Here is a 22,057-nt window from a genome sequence, read left to right on the forward strand (position 1 = left end):
GTTCCAACAAAATAAATAATTATTATCTTTATAAAAAATTATATTATTAAACCAAATATAAATTATTTCGTTATTGTACATAAATTAAATTATAAAAAAATTGGATTAAAAAATTACACAAAAAAATGAGGAATTTCAAATAGTTAATTTGATACTAATATCGATATATTTTTGTCAACTTTTTATAATATCGTCAAACATATATTTTATTCAAAAATAAAAACATCATCGCTTTCTCAAAATCACATAAAGCCATATTATAACATCGACTGAGAAATAATAAAATGAAATATTAAAAACACGATGTATCTCGCTACATTGCGCGAGTACGCTTCTAGTTTATTTTAAAAACATCGAGAGTTTTTTTTTATTAAACTCGTTCTAAAACCTAGATTGGTTTAAAATGAGTTTTGTTGGTTCTTATTTGATTATCGTTCTATGTATGTGTTATATGTAATATTAAATTATAATGAAGAAAGAAAAAGTAAAAAGAACAGAATATATGTAAGTTTCAAATTTATAGTTTATTAATATAATAAATGAAATCCAAGAATAAGTATTTAAATTTTTATAAACCACAAGGACTAGATATGTAATTTATCAAGACTTTTTTAACGGCTATTTTTAATGATGTTAGAGGTAGGGATGGCAATGGAAACAACAGGGACAAAAAAGCAATTTTTAAAAAACAGGGACGAAAATAGATAGAAATATCAAACCACAGGGACGAAAATCGTAGTTTACTATATTATAAATTGATTAGGGTTTCAGAAGCCGTCCGAATACGCAGCAGCAGCAGCTCATATCTCGCCGATTTCCAATCTAGGTTTGTGTTCTTCATATCTACCTTCGATTTATGATTCATAAAACAGATGTTTTCTTATTTGTCAGTCAGTTTTTTTTTATTGAAATTTTTTCCTCCCTGCATATTTTCCGTTGTTTTTACCCATTCTCGTGATTTTCTAAAGAATCAAGGCTTTGATTAAATGGTTTGTGTTTTGTAGCTGTAACATTGGTTGTAAATGAACATGTAGCATTCCAATTAAGAAATCGTTACTTAGGTGAACGGAAAAGAAGGGAATTGGGGAGATTTGAATTGGGTTTCTAGTCAGTTAAGTTTGCTTCGCAGCTGAAGCAAGGTAATTAAGATCTTTGGTTGTGTTTTGAAATTTGTAAATTTGTATGGAACATGTGTTTGACACCTGGTAATGATATATTTGCATCTATATTATGGGTGAGCTGATTGCGTCTATGTGCATTTTGTTGGGGAGGGGTGTGATTGAGGGAATTGTCAAGGTTGTGAAAGATAACTGAGTATGTTTTGATGGATGACAGTGGACCTGTTAATGGCTGAGTTAAGTTGATCTTTTTATGCAATGGCTTGCAAATTTGTGAAATTTGATCAATGGGCAGGTGTTTTAGATGCTTGTAGTTAGTGCTAAGAGATCTTGCTATCCACAATGTGTGTGTATGCAGAATTGTAGTGTGGATTTTCATTTTCTACTCAAACATGCTTTATACTCCCTATACTTCTGCTTTTATTTATTGAACAAAGATAGCGGAGTTGGAAGCCATTTATAAAGTTGATGTAATCATATGGACAAAATAAAACCGTGGACTTAATTTTAAATAGCCTATAAACCACATTGGAAATAGTTTTAGGCCTTTACAAGAGTGAAATTGGATTAGACAAATACAATACTTATTTTCAATCCTTGAAAATTGTTTCTTTTTGGTGTTGTTAATTTAAACTTGTTGGTCTATAAAATTAGTTGTTGTGTGAAGAAATCGCCAAGATGCAGAATGAAGAGGGACAAAACATGGATCTGTACATCCCCAGGAAGTGGTATGTTATTAAGGAGTCCTTTTCTCATGTATCAATGTTCATGCAGTAGACTTAACCAATATGATTGTATTTTTGCAGTTCTGCTACTAATAGGTTGATCACTTCAAAGGATCATGCATCTGTTCAGGTTAATGTGGGTCATGTGGATGAGACTGGCCGCTACACTGGCCAGTTCTCCACTTTTGCCCTCTGTGGTTTTGTGCGAGCCCAGGTAGGTCTTGCAATTTGGTTAAAATTTCAAGCATCAAATCCTTTGTCTAGCTTACTTTATGGAAATATTGATAAGATTTCATTTGCATCTTTTTTATGGTGCAACACCAGCGGTGGTAATGTTTTAGAATAAGTTAATGACTTGCATTAAAGCTAGCAATGACGAATGATTTTGAGAGCATTCTGTCATAAGCTGCTGAAGCATTTTGTGTCAAAAGGAAATGCTTTCTAAGTGGATGAGAGAGATGACATTTGTGTTTGATCTTAATTCTTCTTTCATGTCTGTTTGTACTTGAGAGTTTGTCAGATGGCTATTACCCTTCTGCTTAAATCTTTCGGTAATAATTGTTATATATACAAGTGTTATTTTTACATATCAAATTCATGTTTGTGCAAAATGGGTGTTTTTGCAGGGAGATGCGGATAGTGCACTTGACAGGCTGTGGCAGAAGAAGAAAGTCGAAGCYCGCCAATAGTTGGTTGTATGGTGTTTAACGACGTTTTTCATGTTTTTGAATTCGAATTGTTAGGAGGAGCAGGGCCTGCAGGGGGGGTGGGGGAAATTACATTAAGTTTGTAGCTTATTATATTTGAGATCCTGGCCTTGAATTTTGCTGCTATCAAGTTGTGGTTTTTTGGTATTCTCTCTTCTCTGAACATCTAATTTCAAAGCTTTTTATTGGTGAGACTTTAGTATAATAAAACAATAACTTAGGCGTTTGGTTTGTAAAATGGAATTCGATGGAATTGGAATTCATCAAATGAATTTGACTTTGATGGAATTTGACCATGTCTTTTGATTGCGTTGGTTGGATGGAATTGGAATTTTTTTGTTTGGTTTATGGAATTGAATTTTGGATCGGAATTAAATATCAACAAATGGTCTTTTATGATTTCTTTTTGTCATTTTTCTTTAAAATTAAAATTACCATTAAACCAAATTACATTACTAACCTTAGATAAGATTTGAAACTGTTCGCTTATATTGCTAATATCTGAAATTGTTTACTACAAATTACTAAGATTTGATAACATCTGAAATTGTTAACTACATACTTTACTTCCAAAACCCAAATTCAAGCTTTCAATTCATAACCAAAATCAACCTTCCAATAGAAACCTCACCCACTCCTCTCGCTCCCTTTCTTCCAAACTCTAAAAAGGTAACACGTTATCAGGTTTACTTGTTATCTTCTTGATTGCTATGAACCTTTCCACTCTAGAAAGTGATTTGCATTTTTGCAAGTTTAGAATTCACCATGACAGTCTTGTTTTGTATATCCATTTCCATATCTACCATATTTTTCAATGCATTTTTAAATCTCTCTCCAAGTAAGAGAGTTGCACTATGCATTCCGTCAACAAGAGTCTCAACTCAGGCTTTTATTTTCTTACTACCTCGACTTGAACCTTCTTCAATTCGTATATCTGTAGCATTACATACATTATGGCTACTTTCTGTGTCCTCTTATTGTTATTTTTGTTCTTCTAGATTCACTTGCTCCTCCATCTCAACAACATTCCAGACTCTACTTCCTTGGGCTCTATCTTTTCCAAAAACAATAGACAAGTCTTCAAACTGTGGAAATTTCCATTTTGCTGCCTCTTTATGTACCTATTTCATGTCATAAAAATTAATTAGCAAAGATATCAAATAATAACTACAAATATAACAAATATATAACGGGTACCTTCAGGTAAGACTCCCAAACTAGTGCTTTGACAATTACACATTGTTTCAAATAATCATTACCAAACTCACTCGTATTTGTCTCATTCACCATGTCATGGACCACTTGCCAATCATTTTTCATTGTTTTAATTCTTGACTCAATGTGCAGTTTACCCAATATACCAAAATCATGAATTAATTCTTTTAACACCTTTTCGAGATACCGTAAATATCCACATTTAAAGCCGTTATTTGCTTTAAATCATCCGGTATTAACCATGTTAACCAAAGCCTCCACAAGCTTGGCATCTTCAATAGTTGTCCAATTTCGATAGTTTCTATTATGACTTCGATCCGCCATACCTATTGTTAAAGAAATTAAATAATAAACAAATAACATGTAAAATAAACATGCAAATCATAAAATCAAGTTGTAGCATTATTAATCATAATATTATGCAACATAGGTATCAAATTCATTACAAACCATAAAGATAAACTTCTAGCATTACAAATCATAAAAGGTCAATGCGTAGCATTCCAAGCCTCAAACATATGTTGTGCCAAATTATTTATAAATGCAGTCCACTCAGTTGATGTCCCAACAGAACTGACATTATCCACGTCTTGGTCTCCATCATCTTCGGTTGTTTCGTCTAACCCATCATTCTTAAACAGATCATTTGACATTTCTCTCCTGATATGATTATGAAGTGGACAACATGTCATTATGATCTTGTTTTTCAGTTCAGCATGATAGTACGAGATATCTATTAAAATTCCCCACCTTGCCTTTAAAATGCCAAAACACCTTTCTATGACATTTCTTGCAGAGGAATATCTCATGTTAAAAAGTTCCTTTGGCGTGGTTGGTTGGTATCCATCCCGCCAATCATTTAAGTAATATTTTTGACCTCTATATGGGGCGAGGAAACCCTCACCATTTGTGTATCCAGCATCTACCAGGTAATAATATGGCCTTGGTACCTTTAACCCAATGCGGCCTAAGAAGAGCGTCAAATTGTGTATACCAACACAATGAACAAAGATATTTATACCAAAAACATATTAGAATAAGCAATTTTGCAAAAATCAACCCTGATTTTGAAGAACAACCTGTTCAACAAAATTCCTCAAAAAATCCAAAAATTATGATCAAAATCTATCATTCGTGGAAGAAATTGATTCAGACTCATTCCATGACTAAAATCAAATCAATTAGAGCAAGAATTGATCTATAATTCCCCAAAAATAACCAAATGGATCAAGAACGCAGTCGCACAAAAACAGACTTAAAAAAAAATTAATTTGAACTGAATCAAAACACTTGCCTTCTTGCTCTGATACCAATTGTGAATCCCAATTTTAAGTAATATAAACAAAGCTTCAAAGAATCATTAGTAGAGGAATCATGTTGTCATTGATATTGCAAATGAACCTACTTTAGCGATGAAAATCCAATCCGAATAACACTTTGGTCGATGAAGGTCCTTATCGGACAACACTATGAGCGATGAAAGTCCTATCCGGACAACACTTTGGTTGATGAAGGTCTTTATCGGACAACACTATGAGCGATAAAAGTCCAATCCGGACAACACTTTGGTCAATGAAGGTCCTTATCGGACAACACTATGAGCGATGAAAATCCAATCCGGATAACACTTTGGTCGATGAAGGTCCTTACCAGATGACACTTTGAGCGATGAAGGCCTTCTCAGATATGCCTTGTGCGATGAAGGTTCTTATTGGATGATGCCTTGTGTGATGAGGGGTCTTACCGGAGGATGCTTTGTGTGATGAAGGATTATAACAAATTTGATGTAATGTAAATTTGACATCAATACATCGTCTAGTAAACAGAGCATACTACAAGAAATGTAATACTCATATTTACCAGAAAGTGTAAAAACTCACATTTGCCTGAAATCTCAATAAGTGCTTCTACTTTCTTCCTTTTGATGATCAAGTTGCTAAGGGTTTTTCTCCAAAAGTCCGAAAACCTCTTTTAGTATATATTTCTTACTATAAATAGTAAGTATACCACAAAGAGAAAAGGGGGGATTGAGACAGTGCATGGACATGCACACCCTCCCCCTTCACATGAATATAATCAACCTCAACATTCAATTGGACTATATTCATAAAAACACGAAGAGGTGAAAAATGTTTCACCATTGGTCCCTCATCTTCCAACAAATACCAGATCTTACCCTTGAACCTTCCATTGCCATAAATTTTGAAACATGACCAACTATAATGTGAAACCGAACATTACAATATCCTCTCCTTAAAGGAATTCCGTCCTGAAATTCCACTAAGTAAACAAATGTGAATATTTTACTCACATCTCAGACTCGGGTTCCTAGGTGGCTTCCGGCTTCTTATGATAACGCCACTAAACTTTCACTAATCCAATCTCTTTATTCCTCAACGTTTTTACTTTGAAATCTGTAATGGCTTCAGGGGTCTCTTCAAAACTCAAATTTTCATTGATTTTGATTTTTGGTAGGGGCACAACTACTTTTGGGTTTGCTAGATACTTCTTTAGATTTGATACATGAAAAGTGTTATGAATACCACTTAACTCTATAGGGAGCTCTAGTTTGTATGCCACTTCTCCAACTCGTTCAAAGATAGGGAATGGTTCAATATATCTTGAGCTCAATTTACCTTTATTTCCAAAATGAACAACTCCTTTCCAGAGTGATACTTTCAACATCACTTTATCACCGACTTGAAACTCAATCGGCTTAAGACGTTTATCAACGTAACTTTTTTTTCCGATCCTGGGCTACTTCATTCGTTCACGAATCTGATTAATCTTATCCGCTGTCAGCTGAACTATATCAGATCAAGCCAATTGTTTCTCGCCCACTTCTTTCCAACACAACGGTGTTCGACATTTTCGCCCATAAAACACTTCAAAATGTGCTGCTTGGATACTCGAGTGATAACTGTTATTGTAGGTGAACTCAATCAAAGGCAAACGACTATCCCACGATCCTCCAAAGTCAATAACACATGCTCGAAGCATGTCTTCGAGTGTCTGAATCATTCGTTCACTTTGCCCATCAGTCTGCGGATGATAAGTCGTGCTTAACTTTATTTGTGAATCCATTTCTCTTTGAAAACTCTTTCAGAACATAAACATGAATCGACCGTCTCGATCAGAAATAATTGACAATGGGACACTGACGTGTTACCACTTCATCAATATATAGTTTCACTAGTCGGTCCATTAAATACGATCATTTCATCAGTAAGAAATGAGCAGACTTAGATAATCGATCCACCACAACCCATATAGCATCATATCCCTTATGTGTTCTAGGTAGTTTGGTTATGAAATCCATTGTAATGTGATTCCATTTCCAAATTGGAATTTCTAATGACTGCAACTTACCGTATGGTCGTTGATGCTCTATCTTCACTTCCATACAGGTCATACACTAATCTACATGTCTCGCTATATCCTTCTTCTTGCTCGGCCACCAGTAGTATTGTTTCACATCTCTATACATTTTATTCTCACCTGAGTGGATGGAAAAATGAGATTTGTGAGCTTCACTCAAAATTTGTTCTCTAAGATTACCATAGCACGGTACCCAAACCCTGTTATGGAAATACAATAATTCTCGACTGTCTTTTACCAATTCAGTCAATACCCCACAAAGTTATTCTTGCTTGATCTTGTCTTCTCTCACCGCTTCACCTTGAAAATTTTGCAGTTTTTCGTGAAAGCTTGGTAATAACTCAACTCTTAATGCTATAGTTTTAGTTGTACCACTCTTTTCTTTATGGCTTAACGTGTCAGCTACCACATTAGCCTTTCCTGGATGATACAAGATCTCACAATCATAATCATTAACCAGCTTTGGCACATATTCAATTCTTTCTGATGGAACAAATGCTGCAAACTTTTATGATCAGTAAAAATTTGGCATTTAGTCACATACAAGTAATGTAAACTTTAAATTCACTCTGTCTCTCTTTCTTACTTTCTCTATTTTGAAGAAAAGTTTTAAAGAATCGGTGCTCAAAATCTCTATTTTAGATAATATGTTGAAGATGCTTTTAAATGGTTGTTTACCATTATTATATTTGTTGTAGTTTAAGGATGTTTGTAGTTTTATGCAAACTATAGCAATCAAAATTGTAATTTACTCTATTATTTATATTCATGAAAGAGGATCAAAAGGGAATACATTAAAACAGGTAAACAATATGTGATTTTATATGCGATTATAGAACACGGTCAATGAAAGGTGAGCAGGCGATGTGGCTTGCAACCTTAAATCTCAGCCAAAGTCATGTGAATCACATGTGATTTTAATATAAAACCAGACATGATTCGGCCTTTTTCATATTATCTTATTTGGCTATTTTTCTCATATAAATCCAACTCCTATATTCATACCCCTCACCATATGAGTGGTATGTGAGTGAAATAGGAGTATGAAATAGGAGTATGAAATATGACTTATGAGTGGAAAAGGAGTATAAAATATAATTCATATGTAAGTAAAGAGGGCAGGAACACCAATCTCCTATAAATCAAAAGATACATCTAAAACACCCATAGGCATTACGATATGTTACTTTGATGCATAACCGTACCAAAAGCTTTATTTAATAATACTAGACCCTGCTCTCGTCGTGATAGATATGTCCCCTTGACATTTTTTGCCTAAGTATATAAGACATTATAACAAGTAAGGTGACGTTTGTTTTTTAAGAGGTGTTAAGTCTTATTTCATTTATGATTTATAAGAGTTGGTGCTAAGATATGAAATATAAGTTAATATGTCTAAATTTGTTTAAATTGTCTATTTTATCAATTAAAAAACACTATAAGAGAACTCGCACAATGCAGCGAGATACATCTTCATTTTAATGTTTTTGTCTCTGTTGATATAATACGATTTATGTGGTTTTGATAAAGTTAATATTTTTACTTTTTAATAAAAATATATTTGAATATATCATAAAATTTTGAAAAAACATATTGATATTAATATCAAATTAACTATTTAAAAGTTCTATTTTTTATATCATTTTTCTAATTCAATTTTTTATTATAATTTAATTTAGGTTTAATAGCAAAATAATTTATTTTTGCCTTAACAATATAATTTTTATAAAGATAATGATTATATTAGTATTCAATAATTATCCTAATTATAGTTTAAATTTTTTATATTTAAAATAAGATGTTTATCTTGTATTTGATTGTGTTTATCTCCAGTTGGTTATACGAATTGAAAATGAAGCTTTAATAAGTTGTATTTACGTACAATTTACCTGTAATCTTAAAATTTAAGTAATATGTATTAATAAACAGTACTTCATGCATAAAAAATTGTTTTTAAGAGTTTTTGTCAAATACTTTATAATATAGTATAGATTGATAGGTGATTTTTCTCTAAATTTTGACATGCGAAAAATTTATTATAAATCTAAAATTGATATGAGACCAAAGAAAGTTATCGGGTGATTTGGTTGCAATCATAATTAGAGTTGTATATAGCGAGTTGATCCGGTTGAAAACATTTGAATAATTTAATTCAGTGTTAATGGTTTGAAAAATCTTGATCCAAGCAAAACTACAACCCAACCCAATCCAACCCGTACAGGTTGGTCGGGTTGAAACTTTGGTACATCATTTAATAATCTGTTTAAACGAAGTAAAAATAAAATAAGAACATACAAAAAAAAGGTAATAAACTCAAAAAACTTGAAAGTTCATACAAATAAGAAAGTAAAATTACGATTGAAATTGTAATATAATTTTGAATATAGCTAATTACGGGTTGGGCTATTGTCTAATGTGTATATATATATAAATCAAGGACTTAACAATCGTATTAAATCCATAGTAAAGAAAATCATCCCAAACCCCATTCTAATTCAATAGTGTAACAACTATATGTTTTTTTCCCCAAAGATTCTTTAATTTCTTCACCCAGATCTTGTCTTTCAATGAAGTCAAGAAATCTATCATTATATTTAAAACAATCATAACAAAACACAACTGGAGGCCTAGCATCGGAACCAATAGTCGTAGCTTCCCGAGAAGACATTCTCATAAAACTTGAATGATCGTAAGACAATTAATTGAAATGATCCAAAAACCAAACTCTGAAAAAAATCAACCCTTTAAAAGTTAACTATTGTAACTATCGTAGATAACTCCAAATATCATAGTATATCTCAACTATTGCAGATCTCTATGCGATTAACCCAACTATCGCATATAGTATCATCCGATATATGTAACTATCGTAGCTTTGATGTGCGTTAGCTTTAAGAATTGCAGCCTTGACGTGCGTTATACTCAAGTATCACCATCAGTGTTGGGTGATACTTCCAACTACGACACCAATGTAATGCGATATACTCAACTATCACATTCTTCTGTACGTATACAAATATTCAAAACATGCAATATACTTAGATCTTCAACAAATTAAGAAATTAAGCCTCAAATCCCACCAAACACGATGAAAATGAATATGGAGAGTCGAAATGTGTATACCAACACAATGAACAAATATATTTATACCAAAAACATATCAGAATAAGCAATTTTGCAAAAATCAACTCAGATTTTGAAGAACAACCTGTTCAACAAAATTCCTCAAAAAATCCAAAAATTATGATCAAAATCTATCATTCATGGAAGAAATTGATTCAGACTCATTCCATGACTAAAATCAAATCAATTAGAGCAAAAATTGATCTATAATTCCCCAAAAATAACCAAATGGATCAAGAACACAGTCGAACAAAAACAGACTTAAACAAAATCAAAATTAATTTGAACTGAATCAAAACACTTGCCTTCTTGCTCTGATACCAATTGTGAATCCCAGTTTTAAGTAATATAAACAAAGCTTCAAAGAATCATTAGTAGAGGAATCATGTTGTCATTGATATTGCAAATGAACCTACTTCAGCAACGAAAATCCAATCCGAACAAGACTTTGGTCGATGAAGGTCCTTATCGGACATCACTATGAGTGATGAAAGTCCTATCCGGATAACACTTTGGTCGAAGAAGGTCCTTATCGGACAACACTATGAGCGATGAAAGTCCAATCCGAACAACACTTTGGTCGATGAAGGTCCTTATCGGACAACACTATGAGGGATGAAAATCCAATCAACATAACACTTTGGTCGATGAAGGCCCTTACTGAAAGATACTTTGAGCGATGAAGGCCATATCAGATGATGCCTTGTTCGATGAAGGTTCTTACCGGATGATGCCTTGTGCAATGAGGGGTCTTACCGAAGGATGCTTTGTATGATGAAGGATTATAACAAATTTGATGTAATGTAAAGTTGACATCAATACACCATCTAATAAACATAATATACTACAAGAAATGTAATACTCATATTTACCAAAACAGTGTAAAAACTCACATTTTCCTGAAATCTCAATAAGTGCTTCTACTTTCTTCCCTTTGATGATCAAGTTGCTAAGGGTTTTTCTCCAAAAGTCTGAAAACCTCTTTTAGTATATATTTTATACTATAAATAGTAAGTATACCACAAAGAGAAAAAGGGGGGGGGGGGGTTGAGACAATGCATGGACATGCACAGCCTCCCCCTTCACATGAATATAATCAACCTCAATATTCAATTGGACCATATTCATAAAAACACAAGGAGGTGACCAAGGTTTCACCATGGGTCCCTCATTTTCCAACAAATGCCAGATCTTACCCTGAACTTTCCATTGCCATAAATTTTGAAATATAACCAACTATAACTTGAAACCGAACATTACAATATCCTCTCCTTAGAGGAATTCCGTCCCTGAATTCCATTAAGTAAACAAATGTGGATATTTTATTCTCATCTCAGACTCGGGTTCCTAGTTGGCTTTCGTCTCCTTATGATAACGCCACTGAACTTTCACTAATCTAATCTCTTTATTTCTCAGCATTTTTACTTTGAACTGTGTAATGGTTTCAGTGGTCTCTTCAAAACACAACTTTTCATTTATTTTTATTTTTGGTAGTGGCACAACTACTTTTGGGTTTGCTAGACACTTCCTTAGGTTTGATACATGAAAAGTGTTATGAATACCACTTAACTCTATTTGAACAATAATTGATCACTAATTCCCCAAAAATAACCAGATAGATCAAGAACACAGTGAAACAAAAATAGGCTTCAAAAACCTTAAAAAAAAATTCAAAATTGAATTGAACTGAATCAAAACACTTGCCTTTTTGCTCTGATACCAATTGTGAATCCCACTTTCAAGTTATATAAACAAAGCTTCAAAGAATCATTAGTGGAGGAATCGTGTTGTCATTGATATTGCCAATGAACCTACTTTAGAATTGACTCTCTTCAAGGCTCACCTACCCATCAAATCTGAATCGATCTCAGATTGGACTTTTGTCAAAGCTCTCATACCCATATAATTTGCACCTAATTCTGAATTAACCTAAGAAAAGCTCTCATGTTTATTATATCATTAGATGGATATTGTGAATGACTATAAAGTTCATCAATGCTGGCAGCACCAAGAAGGGTCGAATTCATAAGTTCGGCTACTTTGACTTCAAGCTTTTGGACTAAACTTCTAAGTTGATCCAGCTCAGCTGTTAACTTCTGTCTAAGGTCCTTCATATATTTTTATAATAATGATCTATATGGTTTTTTACTCTCTTAATATTAATGCAAATCTTTCAATATTATTATATATGACATACAAATTTGTCGTTTTATATTGCATCTTGAAAAACGTCATGTCCTCATCGCAACATGTAAGGTATGTGATGTCACCTCCCTATTATATCACGCTTTATGCCATTTTAAACTTTAATCCTAACTTAACTGATATTTTGCATGTAACTTTTAAATTTTAAAATTTTGGACATAAATAGTATTTAGAAAAAATCGTAATAAAAACTTTCGAACAACTAAAGGGTAGATGATGATGATCTTTTCGACGAATCCCACCCATAGGTGGGATCAGAGGGATGTACATAGACCTAATTTGTACGCTCAAAGAGTAGAGCGATTGTTTCTGTGAAGACCCCTGATCTTAGAAGAAGTTCGAAATTGAAGTGATAGGTTAAATGAAAGAAAACATACTAACCAACTGACTAATGGCTAAGCAAAAATACTTGGAGGGATGAATACCTTTCGCGGGGAAAATGTAATCTATCCGACTTAATGGAAGGAAGAGCACAACCAGATAAGTAATGATTTTTAGCTCAACCAACAACATTCTCAGCTTCTGCAAATTGTAAATAGAATTCCATTATTAACATTAAGCTACGGCCAAATTGTTACAAAGTTCGAATTCACAAAGTCGAGCGTTGGTTTCGACGTATCTTCCATATCCACCAATAGGGCCCATCTAAGAAGTAATTTGGTTGAAAGTGAGCCGATATTATATATTCCAATGGGTACATATTCATTGTCTTAGAGGCAAGTTCATTTGAGAACCATGAGGATCAAATATTCATCATGAATATTCATTATTAGAAGTGATTTTACTAACCTTGTATGTAATGCAGGTACGTCTTCATTCAACCATGGAGTATCTAGAAATTGATCACCATATACCTTGACATCAATTGGTTCTATTTCAAAATCATCATGGCCACAATATTTATTCCACTCGAACCACATTTTTGTGATTGACTCCTTCTTAAAGCATGTACTATGATCTTCCTCTTTGGTGGAAGCGGCATCAATTAATCTGTAAGTATATACCTTCGCTACGGACATAAAAATGGTATGACAGTCCCAATTTAATAATCAAACCAACAAAATCTACTCTAACTATTAAATTTTTTTGAAATAAATCTACTTACTACTTAAAATAAAAAATAAAGAACTTATTTAATGTAATATTTATATCTTGCATTTTATTGTATAGTGATGATTAAAATGATCTAATGATTGATTCAATGGATGAAATCAAATCAATTTAATCATCCATTAATATTGCTTGATTGTGCTAATTTATTTGGATTAAACTGATTATCAAAAGTCACATGCAATGGACAATTGAATTAATGATTGTTTACCAAATGCTTATCAAATAAAAGTAATCACTGTTATGTAAGGGTAAGACTCTTGATTGTTGTTCCTAACCGACTAAGATCCTCAGCTGGCATTTTAATAGTGTCCATGGATATTCAATAGCATGAACCAAAATATCTATACCATAAAAATGATATGCATCCCATTGGGACTTGCTTGATCTTATTGGGATATGCAACTCAATCGTTCCCCTGTATTCTACTTTCTTTAGGTCTACAGTCGATGTATAGCTTTGTTTTGTCACCAAATTCATTGCACCATACAAATTCCCATCTTCTTCTGAAGGTAGAATATCTTATAGTAGGTAGAGATATTTATCTCTTATGAAGATGAGTTGTTTAGCTTTATAAACTTAGACGACATAATATTCCTGAATGTTTAAGTATCAACCACAAATATTTTGTTTTTTATCTTTAAGTTGTAATACAATGATTTTCTTAAACACGCTACCCAGTTAGCCTAGCAGATCGCGTTATCGGAACATTTTACTGCGTTTATGCGACAGTCATGATACGTTCCCCCCACCTCTGGGTAGTTAGATTACATGAATTTAAACATTAAATTGTATGAATTTGATATTTTAAATTATATGAATTGTTTAGTTTTATTCGTTGACAGTTTTGGTTTGTTATTTATTATGTGCAGGTTATGTATAAATTAAATATAGGAATTATGTAATTATATATTATTTATTTTTAAAAATTTTAAACATTGATGGAAGATCCATCGCTGAAAGTTCCCTTGGAAATCCGCTAAAAATTCCCTCGCTAATCCGTCGCTGAAAGGTTCCCTCGCTAATCCGTCGCTGAAAGTTTCCCTCGTCGGGCTGATAAAGGACTATGGCGCCGATGCATTTCCCTTCACCAAGAAAAGCCAAGAAGAGTTGAAGTCTATCGATGAAGCAAAGCATCAAGGAGGGAAGTTGGATGAACTTTTTAATAGAATTAAAAACTCCTTTGTCTCCAACAAATGTGTAAAGGTAAGTAATTCGTATTTTTTTGGTCGCTACAAGAAAATATGTTTTATAGGACTTAAAAGATGTCTAAATATCCTGATAGACTGATTTATAAGAACAAACAATTGTATATTGTGTTACAATATGATGTTAGGACGTATTTGGACATCCTAACAAGTTTTTAAGGACACTTTTGAAATAAAATGTCTGGTTAGCTTTTTAATAACACATCCTTTTGTAGAAAATACTAATGGATGCTTTATTTCAAAAGTATTCTAAAAAACTTGTTAAGATGTTCAAAAACGTCATATCAACTTATTGTAACAGATTTATATTGGATGTGAAATTGTTTGGTCCTATAAGACATTTAAACATTTTTGGCATTCTATAAAACTAATTTTGTTGTAGTGGATGGTTTCACATGCTTGAAGAACTTTTAGGATTTGTGTTCTCCGTTGAGCTTTTGATGGTCTTGCTGATACATCAATTGGAGCTTGTTGGCAAGACGATAAGTCTGTACTTTGGTGCAGATTGGTGTCCACCTTGTCGTGATTTCACCACCTAACTCGTTGGAGCATATAACAACATTATCAATAATACAAATCAAGAATTTGAAGTCATATTTATATCAACCGATAGAGACCGTAAAGAGTTTGACCTCAACCTAAATAAGATGCCATGGCTAGACATCCCTTTAGATAAGTCAAGGCAAGACCTCTGTAGGATTTTTGAAATCACATAGATCTTGAATTTGATACTGCAAGGACCAGATGGATGAATGATAAGCACAAATGGGCAATCGATGATTTCGTTATATCCGTTTACTAAACCAAAGATCTTGGAGATAGAAGCTTCAGTAATGAAGGAAGGAGATGGATTGCCTCAAAAAGTTGAGGACTGTAAGCATGAACACATTCTTAAATTAGAGATGCCCAAAGCATATATCTATGATTTCTGCAAGAAACGTGGGACGTTTTAGGCATTTTCATGTGATGTTTGTGGCTATGACTTTCATCCAACGTGCATAAAAGAAACCCTTTAGAAATACATACACACATATACTTTGTGTTCAAAAAATTGTTCAACATGTTTTTCAGAAAGCTCTTCCTTTGTGTAACTCCTAAATAATCGGTTGGTCCCAACTAGATCTACAAGAGTTTATAGGTAACAGTTTGTAAAGGGGGGGATTAATACAAACACAATAGCTTTCACTTTTAAAAAACTAATATTGATAAAGAACATCAATACAGATTTTTACAGATAGTTTGCTGAAAAGATAAGATACATAACTTATCTAAACAATCAAAGATAACACATAAGTTACAAATTGCAAGAAGAAAAGACTTGCTACAAGAAATAGGTTAAAAAGTATTGTGCTCTTCACTTGTTACTGTGGAAGTCTTGTGCTCTTCATCTTTGAAACCCAAAACAATTCTTTATCAATTTTTTTATGTCAATAAATTAACTAACTTGACATGCAAATCCCAATTCTAGACTTCGTTTTCAGGTTGGTGGGAATGCCAAGAAAATTAAGGAAAACATTGTTGAACATGGATACTCTCCAGATATCTGCTGCAACTCTTGTTCTGTAATCCTGGGCCAATAACGAGGAAGCAGCTGATTTTTTATCCGCCCCTCAACAGGTGGCCGAGCAACACGTATCTGTGAATTCATACTAGCATTTACATCATATCTTGGGCAAGGATGGATTTGGCCACTTTGGGCAAAACATGGCGAGACCAAGGCCCGTGCTGAAAAGAAGAATATGATTTGTTCAATTCCTTTTCTTCAACAGCCATATTGGGAAGAAAAACTGGTTTTCGTGAAGAAGCCAAGCCAATAGTTAAGTCTGTTTGGACAAGTGATCCATATACATCTTTAACTCCTATACTTTCTTTATATATGATAACTTTGGTTCCATGAGCAGATTCAGAAGTTCCATTGAAAGTTGAAATTGATGGTGACATGGTTTGAATTTCTCCTTTAGGAGGCAAACTTTCTTTTTGTTTCATTTGAGACGTAGATGCATCATCGTTATCAGATGGAAGAAAGTATTTTTGGCCATCATCACCAGTGCCATCACCACATTGTTTCAACATTTTAATAGAGAAGGATCATATTTCTCCAACACTATTTTCCACTTTTCCACTGAAACACCACATTCTTCGGGTTATCCTCACTTGTGCTCTGCATGTAATACAATAAACATCAATAATTGAAACTTAAAGTATATATTAGCCAATCTTGTTGTAAGAACTTGTAATATTCAACACAAAATGATGATTGGGTAAATATTTTGACCTCCTAACATATGAAAGACGTATATTGGCGAAATGAACATTAGCTTTATAGTCAGAGCACAATACTTCTTAACCTATTTCTTGTAGTAAGTCTTGCTACAAGAAATATGTTAAGAAGTATTGTGCTCTTCACTTGTTACAGTGGAAGTCTTTCTCATAGATAGAGAGATAGAGTGATGAGTATCTTCTTGGGTAAGATCTTCAAGGCAAGGATGCTTGAATATGAGATTCAGAAGAGATAACTGAGAAGAGAGAACTACTTAGCTATTCATACCCATTGCATTAAATGCAATTTAGAAGGTACAAAGCACGTGGCAAGCTTTAAGAGCTAAGTTTGTCCTTTATTGCAGATATAAAGTCTTTTGGTCGTATACGAACAATTTTCTTTCATAAAGTAGGTAAGCACGCTTGGAGACAATAGAGTGACTCCGTACAATACTTTACTTTGAAAGGTATTGGTTTGTTCTTTGTGTGCAGAAGGAGAAGACAAAAACTATCTTGTTCAACAAAATTCATTTAATTGCTGACTGTAGAATAATGTTGGAGGCCTCATCAGTTTTCGCTAAATCTTGTGTAGATTTCACACTTGTGTAGACGAGCTTGTTATCACTGAAAACCTCTTCAGATCATGAACTTGCTGGTCTCTATTTTCAGCTTCTATCTTCGATATCGTTGAAGGACCTGTGGTGTAAGTTTTGTCTTTCTGAAGGATACTGGTCTCTAAACGAATTACAATACATGTTCAATGATCATTGAACTGACTCAGTGATGATCACTGAAGCTGAATACAGAGATAGTACACTTCAAAAGGTAAAAGAATCATCATCAAATCACTGAGAAAGAGAATCAACAATCTCCCCGTAATTGATGATGACAAAGCAATATAAAGAAAATTGCTTAAGGTACAACAATAAGGAAAATGTACTAGCAAAATACCTGTCCCTTTTTCAATGATACAGTTTACTATGGAAATTTACTTTAATTGTAAAGGATTACAAGGAAAGAATAAACTTGCACAATATTAATAACTGAATACTGAAAGCATATTCACTGAGTAGAAAGATGTCAACGAATGTAAGACATAAACAGAAATCATAAGTACATGTCCCATTTACTCTTTTCAGGGATCTTTTTCAATGAACCAATCATTTATTGAAATATTTTACGAGGGAAAACATTACAATGATTACAATCAGTTTTGGTAGACCTAAAACATAAATGTTATATACTGAAAGAAAAGATAAGAAATATAAGATTTACAAGACTGAAAGGACATATAATCTAGATTGTTGAAGTTGATATAGTCAGGGGCATATTGTTCTAGCATCTTGCGTCTGAGCATTTCCTTTTGAATCTTGTGCTCCATCATCACTCCATATAGATCATTATTCAGCCTATTCCTTAGATATTTTAATTGATCTATAGGGCAGAGAGAGAACTCAGATACTCGCTGAAACCTGTATTGACCATCATAGCCAATGAACATAAGTCCATATTCAAGTTTCACATGCATTGTGTTGGGTATGTAAGGACCCTTCCCAGGCAGTGACAAGTTCAACATTGATATATGGCTTCTTTCGATCCTTGAGAAGTTCATCCAATGAGAATTTTGTTTCATGTTCATTCTTGTGGGATGGTCCATCTTCAGGTTTAGAAAGGGTTTTTCTTCAAGAGCGCTTATTTGGCAGAGGAGGAACCTCGATGATCTTCGACCCCTTGTTGAATAATTCATTCAAAACTTCTTCAATATAAGGCTTGTGCTTGGATTTCGATTACTGGATAGCCTGTCGAATCTCGAGCCATTCTTAGAAGCCATATTGACTGAGGAAGGAGGGATACTTAGTGATAATATTTTTGTTATCTAGGTATATGACCATTGAAATGAGTTGAGCACCATATTTCACTCAACTACTGATAGTGCAGATCTTTCCTTTTGAATTTCCCTTCTGCAAGTGCCTGATCAGTTAGAGCCTTCGCTAACTCTAAGCCCATCGTTGAGTTGTTGCTGATGTTTCTTTAGCCCTTATTCAACATGAAGGGATTTTTCATGTTCAACTTTTTAAAGGAAATCAAACTCACCACATCCAGAGGTACGAAGAGGAATTTTTATTCTGGATTGATGGAGCTCACTTACTAGTTGAGCCATCCTCTGGTCTTCATCAACTTCTGAACACTCAGGTTGTCTAGACGACATCCTGGATATTAGAATGTTGGCTTCATCAACATCTTCATCGCCCTCTAAGATTTCAAAATATGGGAGATGTGTTGAGAGACAAGGAGGGTTTGTTGTTACAGAGAGTAGTAGAGGGATAGAAGATTCAACTTCTAGGGAAAGAGATACAAACCTAGAGGAGTCTGCATCCTCAGATTGGCTGGCACCCTTAGAACGAGGGCAAGATTGTCTTCAGCCACTCTTTTTCCTTTGTCAATGGAGTGTTGGTTCCCTGATGATTTTTCCCCATGGGAAGTAGGTTCCTTGATGGAGATTCCTTTTGCTGGTTGTCTTGGAATGGCTTGGATGTAGAAATCATTATCATCGTCATCATCATCACCACCAAGATCAGTGTCTGCATCTGGAAGTTGAGGTTCAGAATCCTCATCATCTTCATCACCAGCATTTGGCAATGCAGAGGTTGAAGGATGAAGATCTTTATAGTCAGCAACAGCAACAATAGTAACCATGGCATCATCATCATCATCATCATCATCGTCATTGATGGCATAAAGGGATAGATTCCTAGCATCCTTAGCATGAGGGTTCAAAGCATCTTTATTCAGAGCGCCTTCTGCAGTCTCCTCATATTGATATTCTCCCCTTGGTCCCTGTTAGCTTTCTTCCTCTCTTTGTCATCATCAATATTAAGGCCTGGGAGAGAGAGGCGAGAGGCAAGGTCTTCTAGCTTTTGCTCGATGGAGAAGATTGCTTCATCTTGAAGAAGGTTGAAGGCAACGTCCCAGTCTAGCCATTGATGATTAGCATCTCTGAAGGTAGGTTCAGGGACGGGTGCTGGTTGCTGAAGAAGTTGGAAGATTTGTTGAAGGAGCTCACCATGTCATGTGAGTTGAGCCTAAACTTCATCAGCTTTGCTGGAGAGTCCAGTGACAACTTCAGTGTTGGATTGAACTTCATTATTCACGTCATTCAATATAACTTTAACGTCACGTACCACATCTTGGACAACAGAGAGGCCGTGAGTCAGATCTTCCTTGAAAGGCATTTCTTGGTGCATTTCATCCAATTTATCTAGGACGATGGCAACAACAGGCAGTAATAGCTTGACATCCTCAGCCATATCACAGGCTTCAGCCTTGATGATTGGGTGTTCATTCTTCAAAGGACTTGTAGAGGAAAGAGAGCATTGAACATAAGATAGCTCAAGATTAGTAACAAAGAAAGAAAGAGAAGTTGGTGTATACCTGAGGGGTCATCAGCGATATTTGTAGGATTACCGCTGGGCATCTCAAATTTGCTGTCTTGAGGATCAGCGACATCTATCTGAGGTGTTTCGAGAGGAGAAACCTCAGGTCCTGTGGTGATGGCTTCACCAATGGTAGGGACAACCACCATGGGATCATCATCATGTGTTATACAGACCAAAGAAGAAGGGGAGGAGAGAACGGCTGAGAAAACTTGTGGAGGATCAGTAGTGGGTATGATGGTACTCGCACATTTAGTGATTTGTGTCACTGAAGTGGTTGAGGTAGGAGCCATTAGTACAAGAACAACTGAAGAGATAGTTGAAGAAATAAGGAGGGTTTCAGCAGGTGCCTCGGGGATAAGGCTTTTTTCAATAGTTGAGACATGTTGAGAGGTCTTAGCTAGATTGGTGGGATTCTTCTTTTTGGCTTTCTTAACCCTTTTTGAGGGACTAAGAAGGGCTTAGATGGTGTCCTATTGAGGATAAGATGGTAGTGGCCAGGATATACTGAGGGGGGTTTGCCACAGTCTTAGCTACTTGAGAATAAGAAAAAGAAGAAGGTGGAAGAAGGGCATTGGCTATTCTCAGCATGGGAGCGAATAGGCCAACATCTGAAGGCTTTGCCTTGTGATCAAGAATCCTTGATCCAAGCCGACATATAGGGAGGTCACCTTTAGTGGGGTACCTAGCAGAGAGGATCCTGGCAAGAATTCCACTGAGGAACCTGGTGTAGGGGACAACTTTCTTATTCTGATACTCGTTCAGCTTTAGAACTTGATCATTGAAAATCAACTTGGCGAAGTTGACGTTGATTTCTCTGATTGTTGAGCATCTGATGTTCAGCGCCACCCTTGAAGCTTGGTCTTGTCCTCCAGTCTTTCCGCCCATGCACTGAATAAAGTTCAAAAACAAGTATTGTTATATAGCATACATTATGTTCTTCTCAATCTTAGTCAGCAACTTGCTGAGGTCAGAAGTAGAGTCTTTCTTCAGAGGCCAGTTGTAGCCAATATCATCCAGAATCTTGACGATATGCTTAATGTTTGGGTCTCTGGCATAGGGAATGGACTTGGGAAGGCAAAGATCAGTCTTCACGATTGAGAAACCAAAACTTACTTGCAGCTGTTTGATCTCAAAGACGATCTGGTCAATAGAGTTGCCATTTTGGTCTTGCGTCGTCTTTACTTTAACGATGTACCAGAACTGCTTCAAAAGGTCCTTCACCATTACTGCTTTGAAGGTAAGAGAATATCCATGTACATAGTTCTTCAAGAACTTAGAAACATTTGCAAATTGTGGTTTATTTGAAAGAATGTCTAGAAGAGTGATGTGATTGTTTGGCTTGAATGTTATATCTTCCAAACCAAAGCTTACGCTTTGTGCAACAACCATTTTTGTTTAAGAAAGAACATAAGAATAGATTTATTCACATATTAAGGTTAGAAAGAACTTTAGGACAATGTTGAAAGAAAAACTTTCTTTTGAAAAACCAGAAGAATATTAGGGTTTTCAAGAAGATTAGGGTTTTAGAAACTAGGTTAAAATCATGAAGAATAATGATTTAAAACCTGTTGT

The 22,057-nt window shown here is 34.6% G+C and overlaps 1 protein-coding gene and 1 pseudogene across 1 annotated transcript; both read left to right on the forward strand.

Moving 5' to 3' along the window:
- The first annotated feature begins 789 nt into the window (after positions 1-789).
- Positions 790-2,696, forward strand: LOC112518462 (40S ribosomal protein S21-2-like). Its single transcript, XM_025126165.1, has 4 exons — positions 790-826; positions 1,773-1,846; positions 1,925-2,057; positions 2,470-2,696. The coding sequence occupies exons 2-4, from the start codon at positions 1,797-1,799 to the stop codon at positions 2,530-2,532; spliced, it is 246 nt and encodes an 81-aa protein (XP_024981933.1). The 5' UTR covers positions 790-826; positions 1,773-1,796; the 3' UTR covers positions 2,533-2,696.
- A 10,721-nt stretch (positions 2,697-13,417) lies between these two features.
- LOC112518333 lies at positions 13,418-15,805 on the forward strand (annotated as a pseudogene).
- Positions 15,806-22,057: the final 6,252 nt, after the last annotated feature.

The sequence above is a fragment of the Cynara cardunculus genome (assembly GCF_001531365.2).
Source record: "Cynara cardunculus var. scolymus isolate 2C chromosome LG 9, CcrdV1, whole genome shotgun sequence".
Classification (NCBI taxonomy): domain Eukaryota; kingdom Viridiplantae; phylum Streptophyta; class Magnoliopsida; order Asterales; family Asteraceae; genus Cynara; species Cynara cardunculus.